Below are 8,610 nucleotides of genomic sequence, written 5' to 3'. Positions count from 1 at the left end.
TGACTTACATTTGGCACATTCCTCTAAATACTACATACATCACCAATAAGGACAAACGCTGTATCCAATGTATTCGAACAACATTCAAATCAAATGATTCACCCAATCGTTTGTTGAACTTTTGGGCATATCTTTTAAATGCAATTAGTATGCATTTCGGAGATGTGTTTGATCTCGTAGTGACTTAATTTAAAGTCATCGATGTAATTTGTGCGGTTATCAATAGTTCGAAATGAAAATAGGCGTGAATAATGTAGACTTGGTAAAATGTTACAACAACCTATTTTGGGCGCACTACCGGTTCATATACAACCAAAATTGAATGTAACAATGACAACGAAAATATTTATATAAAAGACTGCGGCGCATCCGATGAATTAAACACAAGCAATTTAGACTTGATATAGTAAGATTCTCTTAAAAATTAATAAACATAATGCGCGGTTTCATTGTAAGTTGTCTTTCCACCCTGGAAGGATTAACATAAAAACACGCCATAATGTCTTTTGGATTGGTCTTCATTTCAGGTTTTCTGCTTGATTGCTGTGGCTTGTGCCCAAGAATCGGGTTACAACTATCACCAAGGCTCACATGCTGATGGCAGTGGAATCAGTGGAGGTAGTGGTGGACTCGTCGGCGGCATGGATGCACTCAGCGGAGGCAATGGTGGACTTGGCGGAGGCATGGGTGGACTTAGCGGAGGCAATGGCGGATTCAGCGGAGGCAGTGGTGATCTCAGCGCAGGCAATGATGGCGTCAGCGCCGGTAATAACTTCGATGCTGCCTCTGCTCCCGCAGAATTCGAAAAGGAATTCATCACCTTCTCCGCTGACGAAAGTGAATTCGCCGATCCCAATGCCGCCGAAAAAGCTGCCAGCAGTGTGAAACAGGGTCTACGTGTTGTCTTCATCAAGGGTCCCGAAAACAAGGGTCTCGAAGATGCCGCCCTTGCCTTGGCCAAACAAGCGGCCAACCAAGAAACCGCCATCTATGTTCTCAACAAGCAAACCGATATCGGAGATTTGGCCAACAAGCTCAATGCCATCAACAGCGCCAGCAGCAACAAACCCGAGGTGCACTTTGTCAAATACCGCACCCCTGAAGACGCTGTCAATGCCCAACGCACCATCCAAGGTCAATATGAATCTTTGGGCGGTGCTTCTCAAAGTGTTAATGGTGGTGTTGCTCCCGTTCTCAACTTTGCTTCTCAAGCTGCAGCACGTGAGGCCACCCCACAAACACCACAGAGCTCCTACTTGCCATCTTCGTTATTCCGTAAGCGTTTGTAAATGACTCTCATAGTCACTTGAACCAAACAAGACCGAAGGGTCTGCTTGCTTGTTGTGTTAATATTTAGTAGAAATAAATTTACTGTTAATTTGGAAACTTAATTAGCCGATATGTATGCATTTATTCAATTTCGGGACCATATGGTAGCTACCAAAGAAGACGACAGTATAATAAGTCTTGGATGTTTGATTGCATATTGATCTTGAATGATAGCATTGGTAAAACATGTTATTTGTGAAAATATATTCAGCCTTTTATTCGGCTGTATTCAAGTGAAGTTCAAATTAATTTAGATTAACTTGTAAAATTTGTTTTTATCTCGATATGACTAACATTTGACACATTCGCCTGAATATGTAGATTGTGCTGCATCCTCGTAAAATTCTTTCAGTTCAGCCTGCATGCTTTTTTGTACCGATTCATTTCTCGCTTTAGATTGTGAAGACCCAAACACCCGAACACTGTAGACGGCAGTTGCATATCCACCATGTGTTGATAAGGATGAAAAAAAAATTACGGAAAGTTTTAGATTTCAATTATTTTAGATTTCAAAGAGTTATCTTGCCACGTTCTGAAACGGCATATTTTTTACTAGTTTCAATTCCATCCCACTATGTGACGTGATCTCATTATTTCCAAGCTGTACGTCCGCACCTAGCAAATTTAAAAGTTCAATACCTGCCCCGCAGTCCTTCAGCTTGAAAGAGAAGTCCCCTGCTCTCGATCACACAGCAGGGAAATAAAGACACCTGTACTCAGGAATAGAGACACCTGTTCTGAAAGTCTTTGAGACGCTGAACAGTAACCAAGCGTTGCAATAAAACTATACAAAGAATAGTGTTCTAAGGAAGAAAACGATAGCTCATACATTGGACTCAGTCAGGAGAGTGTTCCAGCGGGAATGATGGATGATCCGATTTCGTAAGACTTCGTCTTCTGTAAATTCGGGAAGTACAAACCATGCGAAACGGGAACTCTCGTCATCTGCGAAGATTCATGATACCGGCTTGGCTTTTCCTCCATCTCCAAAAGAGTCGGCAACTGGCCTTGAGCTCTCACCATGCAGATGGCACTGGCAACTTGACTTGTCAAGCGAAGATCACCTGCGAAGTAATAGCAAGACAAGGGCCAAGAAGGCGAGGGACGCCCATCAGCAGCACCTAAAATGTAGCAGCTCCTTCACGGTTAATGGAATCAAAGAATAAGACGACTGGGTCAGCATCTACTAAGAATGGCAAGAGAAAAGCATGAATGCTGTGATTGTTGTTTCTAGAGCAGAGAACAGAACGAAACCATTTACTTTTATTAGGCAAACATCAGTTCATAGCTTTTGACTTGCATTTATTCAACAAATGCAAACATTGTTGTTGCTCTAAATTCATTCATTGTTTTTGATAATTGCTTCTTGACGCACTTTGTTAATTATAGCGTTAAACGCCAAGCAACGAAATGAAAGGCGTTCAACTAAAAATATGAACCATTCACGTCACTCACTAAGTATTCGTTGCCTCTTTAGAGAAAAGCGAAGATAACGAATAGAAAAATGCAATAAAAGCCAATAATTTCGATTGAAACATTTTCATTTGAAACAAGTAAAAGCTTGCTTAATTCAGCCGGGCCGAATCTTATATACTCTCAACCAGGGACGTAGCCAGGATTTTGTTTTGGTGGGGGTCCCTTTTTTTCAAAATCGAAAATTGCCAACATTCTTCTATTACTGTGACATTGATAAAGATACCTCAAACATTTTTTTTAAGATTGCGACCGCTACTCGGTACAGGCATTGGCCCATCGGACATTTGGTTAAAGTCAGAGCTGAATTTTGTACTGTTTGCCAACACACTGTGCATAGACCGATCCTAATCTTTCAAGGCCTTCAAAATATCGTTGTCTTTGTGAATATCCTAGTTTTATAGTAATAGTTTTGGCGAATCATCTTCAGTTTTTTGATAACCTTTTTATACCCTCCACCATTGGATGGGAGTATACTAATTTCGTCATTCTGTTTTGTAACACCTCAAAATATGCGTCTAAGAACCCATAAAGTATATATATATTCTTGATCGTCATGACATTTTATATCGATCTAGCCATGTCCGTCCGTCTGTCAGTCGAAAGCACGCAAACTTTTGAAGGAGTAAAGCTAGCCGCTTGAAATTTTGCACAAATACTTCTTATTAGCGTAGGTCGGTTGGGATTGTAAATGGGCCAAATCGGTTCATGTTTTGCAATAGCTGCCATATAAACCGATCTTGGGTCTTGATTTCTTGAGCCACTAGAGGGCGCACTTCTCGTCATATTTGACTGAAATTTTGCACGTGGTGTTTTGGTATCACTTCCAACAACTGTGCTAAATACGGTTTAAATCGGGTAATAATCTGGTATAGCTGCCATATAAACCGATCTTGGATGTTGACTTCTTGAGCCGCTAGAGGGCGCAATTCTCATTCGATTTGGCTGAAATTTTGCATGAGGTGTTTTGCTATGACTTCCAACTGTGCCAAGTATGGCGCAAATCAATACATAACCTGATGTAGCTGCCATATAAACCCATCTGGGATCTTGACTTCTTGAGCCACTAGAGGGCGCAGTTAATATCCAATTTGGCTGAAATTTTGAAATTCGGCTTCTCCCATGACCTTCAACATACATGTTAACTATGGTCTGAATCGATCTATAGCTTGAAAATTTCAAGCGGCTAGCTTTTCAACAAAACTCTTAATATCGATGTAGATCGTTGGGGATTACAAATGGGCCATATCGGTTCAGATTTAGATATAGCTCTCATATAAACCGATCTCCAGATTTGACTTCTTGACCCCCTGGAAGCCACAATTTTAGTCCGATTTGGCTGAAATTTTGCACGTAGTGTTGTTTTACGGTGCCAAGTACGGTCCAAGCCGGTCTATAACCTGGTATTGCTCCCATATAAGCCGATCGCCCGATTTGACTTCTTGAGCCGATTTGGCTGAAACTTTGCATGTAGTGTTCTGTTATGTTTTCCAATAACTGTGGCAAGTACGGTCCAAATTGGTCCATAACCTGATATAGCTCCCATATAAACCGATCTCCCGATTTGAGTTCGTGAGCCCTTACAAGCCGCAACTTTTGTCCAATTTGGCTAAAATTTTGCATGCGGTGTTCTGTTACGACTACGGAGTTCTGGAGGCCGCTGTAGCGAAGAGGTTAGCATGGCCGCCTATGAGGCTGAACGCCTGGGTTCGAATCTTGACGAGACCATCAGAAAACATTTTCAGCGGTGGTTTTCACCTCCTAATGCTGGCAACATTTGTGAGGTACTATGCCATCTAAAACTTCTCTGAGTTTTACAACTAAAAAGAGTTGTCAAACTGCGCCACTCTGTTCGGACTCGGCTATAAAACAGTAGGCCTCTTATCATTGAGCTTTAACTTAAATCGGACTGCACTCATTGATAAGTGAGAAGTTTGCCCCTATTCAGTAATGGAATGTTTATGGACAAATGTTTTGTTTTGTTACGACTTCCCACAACTCTGCCATCTGTCTATAACCGATGATATAGCTCCCATATAAACCAGTCTCTCTATTAGCCTTGTTGCGTTTCTAGAAGTTTTAATATTTGCTAGATGGACAGAAGTTTGGTATGTTATATAAGTTTGGTATATAATTTTTAGCAGAATCCATGGTGGTGGGCTCGCAAGATTCGGCCCGCCGAACCTAGCACGTTTTACTTGTTTTATATTAAGACTGGCAGCTTCCCCTTCATATTTCAACTACTAATCACTAGATCTAGTAGCGAAGAAAGACAAAAATGTACGATAACCAACCGCACGTGAGAAACTATATGAACATATTAGGAGCATACTCGGCATTGATGTTTGAGATCAGAACAGAAGTCATCGAAAGTTTCATCCAATTCCGATAAAAACTGGCCTTTGTTAATGCTTCAACTTGAAAAATCAGTCCTTGTAGAATCATTTAGGTTTTCGGTTTAAGATTTCAACCACACTTGGCAAAGAAGTTGAGGGATATTGCAGAAGTTTATGACGGATTGTATTAGAACTGAGGATTCCAAGGATTAATGAAATCAAATTGGGTGATCGGTTTACATGAATGCTATATCTAACTCGCTTACATCAATATGAAGTATGTATATGCAAGATTTTTGGAATATACCACGAAGTTGGTATACCTCAATAATTTAAAGGGTATAAATCCTGTCTCGTTACTTCTTTCCATGCTATGTGATTTGCTTTTTTAGCTTATATGAGTATTTACACCAATTATTTTACAAAATATTCAACAAAATTTATTAATACTATTCAATTAAAACTAAAATTATAACAGCTACGACGCTTTAGTCTCTCTATGGCCTTAAAGACATTACGGCTCCATCCTACAAACGGAAACGGAATACTGAGGATGGCAAATAGGTATTCTGAGGTGCCTGTGGATTGGCAGTATGAATGGGAGCTTGTGAGGCGAAGTTTATGACAGGAGCCAAACCGCCATTAATGTTATGAGAAATCCCTCCCAAGGAATCATATTGGCCTTGGATGGCACGTTGAGCATTGGCAGCATCTTCGGCGGTGCGATATTTGACAAAGTGAACTTCTGGCTTAGCATTGTTATTGCTGCCGAGAGCATTGAGTCTGTTGGCCAAATCACCAATGTCGGCTTGTTTGTTGAGGACATAAATGGCAGTTTGTTGTTGAGCAGCTTGTTTGGCCAAAGCAAGAGCAGCATTTTCGAGACCGCTGTTTTCGGGACTCCTGATGAAGATGACACGAAGGCCTTGTTTCAAGCTACTAGCAGCACGTTCGGCAGCATGGGGATCGACAAAATCATCTTCGGGGGCGGAAAAGCTATAAAACTCCTTAATGAGTTCTGCGGGAGCAGAATAAGAAGGAGCACTATTGCCGCCATTATTGCCGTAGTTGGCACCATTAGCAGTGTTGCCAAAACCACCATCGATGCTGCCACCACCAGTGTTTCCGCCATATCCAGCACCATTGTTACTAACATATCCACCACCAGCGTTTCCGCCATATCCTCCAGCGGGGCCACCATATGCAGCTCCGTTGTTACCAACATACGCACCAGCACCAGGTGTAAAGGATAATCCACTGCCAGAGTGGCCAACAGGTTGATAATTGTAACCCAATTGGTCAGCACAGGCAACTGCCACCAAACACAGAGCCTGAGTAAAACAAATCGAATCACACATTTCATTCTATTTCTTGATGAGTTTTTCTTTTAATTTGCTACTTACAATAAAAGCGCGCATCTTTTTTCTTAGTGAGTTTTGTGTTTCTTCCTAGTTGAAGACTAAAGTATTTGTGTACATTTTGCATATTGACACCATATCTTTTATACTATCTCTCTGATTTGTTGGTAGCTATGTTCAAATTCCAACTACGTAGTTGTCTTAGCCATATCGAGCAGTTTATGAAGATGATTTTTGTAAAAATCCAAAAGAAGAGTTCGTTTGTTTGTTTTGCTAATCGATTAAAATTTTGGCGTACTGCGAAACGGGTGATTGACATAGATTTTTGCAACGCCCCAACATGTGAGTGAGTCATTCGTTGGAAACTACATAATTTGCATTGGATTTAAAATACCTTTTAGAGTATGCATCGTTATAGTTTATTTATGGGTTTAAATTTGTTATGCATAATATATTGCAAGGCTGTATAGTCAGTTCACGAAAATGATTTGTAATGATTCAATGTCACCTAAGAAAGCAATCGTTGGGGTCTTGGTCGATGCTTACCCTAAGAATGTAAAAATCTCCTTACACAATTGAGCCCTTTAATCTGCGGTATGTACTGCTGTGGGATATCCCTGATATCTCCGAAAAGGTTAGGCTAGGTTAGGTAGAAAAGAGGGTGCAGATATTAATCCCTCCCATACCACTATGAACATACACATAAGCCAGTAATCAGCTTGTTCTGCGCTCTAAATACTATAAAGCAACCTCTAAAAAGAAATTGTTAATTGTTTTCAATACCACTCCCCTAAGTTGGTTCATGTCTGGTATTGTGTCTCCATCTAAGTGCCGGTATCTGTTAGACGCGAAAGCCGGGCAATGACAAAGGAAATGCTCCAAAGTCCCAACATCTTCCCCGCATGCCCTACATATGCTATCACTTGCCACACCGATCTTACATAAGTGAGCTCGTAGTCCTATGTATCCCGTTATGATACCAATAGCTATACTGACCTCCTTCTTGCTTCCTTTCAGGAATAGCCTCGTCTTTTCACGCTCTGGATCCCCCCACAGGGTTTTCGCGGTCCTACCGACCGTTTTACTGTTTTACAATGTTGAATGCGCATTCGTCGCCCACTCCCTTAACTCGGACTGTGATGACCCGAAAGGCTTCGGGTTAACCAAGTTTATTGACGGAAGTCCTCTGGCCTTCACCGCCAAATCGTCTGCCCTTTCATTTCCCCTTACTCCGTTATGGCCCGGCACCCAAACGATGCGGATTTTTCCATCCTCAGAGAAGGCGTTAATCTCCTTCTTACACTGCAAGACTGTTCGTGACCTTACCGTCCTGGTTGTTATTGCCCTTATAGCAATTTTACTGTGTTCACACTCGACGTCCTCGCGTTGGCACCACACAACTTCACGCATTCCGTGATCGCCCGGATCTCCGCCTGCAGGACCGTATTATGGTCAGGTAGTCTAAAACAGATCTTAGTCCCTGGGTTTTCAATGTAGAACCCCAGGCCCACTCTATCCTCTAGCTTTGATCCATCCGTGTAAGACGATTTTCCAGATGGCAATACTAGGGTTCCGTCAATCCAAGACTGTGCCAATGGCAGCAGAGCCTCGCACTTGACATCAAGATTCATCTAAGGAATTCGGTCAGAAACCTCTTGCCTTCCTTCCAGGTTTCCTACCGTTGCCTCGATTATACCGCGATGGTATGAGCTGCTCCCACCCTCAATCCATTCTCCCATCGCCTTAAGTCTCATAGCCATAGTGGCTGCCTCACACTTAATCTGTATGTCAATGGGTCGGATATCTAGAATAGTCTCCAGTGCCCTAGTGGGCGTGGTCCTCATCGCTCCGCCTATGCTAAGACAACATGTTCTCTGAACCTGTTGTATGGTCCTCATGTTGCACTTTTTCCCCATAGCAGTCCACCAAACTACTGAGGCGTAAGTAAGCATAGGTCTAATCACGCTCCTGTAGAGCCAGTGGTCTATCCTCGGCTTCAGGCCCCTTTTCGAACCAACGGGCCATCTACATAGTGCCCAATATCTGTGAGCCTTCTCAGTACGCTCCTGAATGTTACACTTCCAATTCAGTTTCCTGTCCAAGATCACACCTAA

The 8,610-nt window shown here is 42.0% G+C and overlaps 2 protein-coding genes across 3 annotated transcripts; one reads left to right on the top strand and one right to left on the bottom strand.

The window, feature by feature from the left end:
• Nucleotides 1-436: 436 nt before the first annotated feature.
• On the top strand, nucleotides 437-1,289 carry LOC106081811 (transcription factor Maf-like). The gene is made up of 2 exons (XM_013244023.2): nucleotides 437-451; nucleotides 528-1,289. Exons 1-2 carry the CDS (start codon nucleotides 437-439, stop codon nucleotides 1,287-1,289), a joined length of 777 nt encoding a protein of 258 aa, XP_013099477.2.
• A 4,376-nt stretch (nucleotides 1,290-5,665) lies between these two features.
• Nucleotides 5,666-6,556, bottom strand: LOC106081810 (uncharacterized). 2 transcript variants are annotated; one of them, XM_059362852.1, is made up of 3 exons: nucleotides 6,542-6,556; nucleotides 6,366-6,469; nucleotides 5,666-6,287 (listed from the first exon to the last, which is right to left on the bottom strand). In XM_059362852.1, the coding sequence occupies exons 1-3, from the start codon at nucleotides 6,554-6,556 to the stop codon at nucleotides 5,666-5,668; spliced, it is 741 nt and encodes a 246-aa protein (XP_059218835.1). The 2 variants fall into 2 exon arrangements, with proteins under 2 accessions (XP_059218835.1, XP_013099476.2); XM_013244022.2 differs by having other exon boundaries at nucleotides 5,666-6,469.
• Between the last annotated feature and the right edge of the window lie 2,054 nt (nucleotides 6,557-8,610).

The sequence above is a fragment of the Stomoxys calcitrans genome, chromosome 2 (genome assembly GCF_963082655.1).
Source record: "Stomoxys calcitrans chromosome 2, idStoCalc2.1, whole genome shotgun sequence".
NCBI classification, from domain to species: Eukaryota; Metazoa; Arthropoda; class Insecta; order Diptera; family Muscidae; genus Stomoxys; species Stomoxys calcitrans.
Note: the sequence above shows the minus strand (reverse complement) of the source record. Positions and strands in the feature narration are given on the sequence as shown.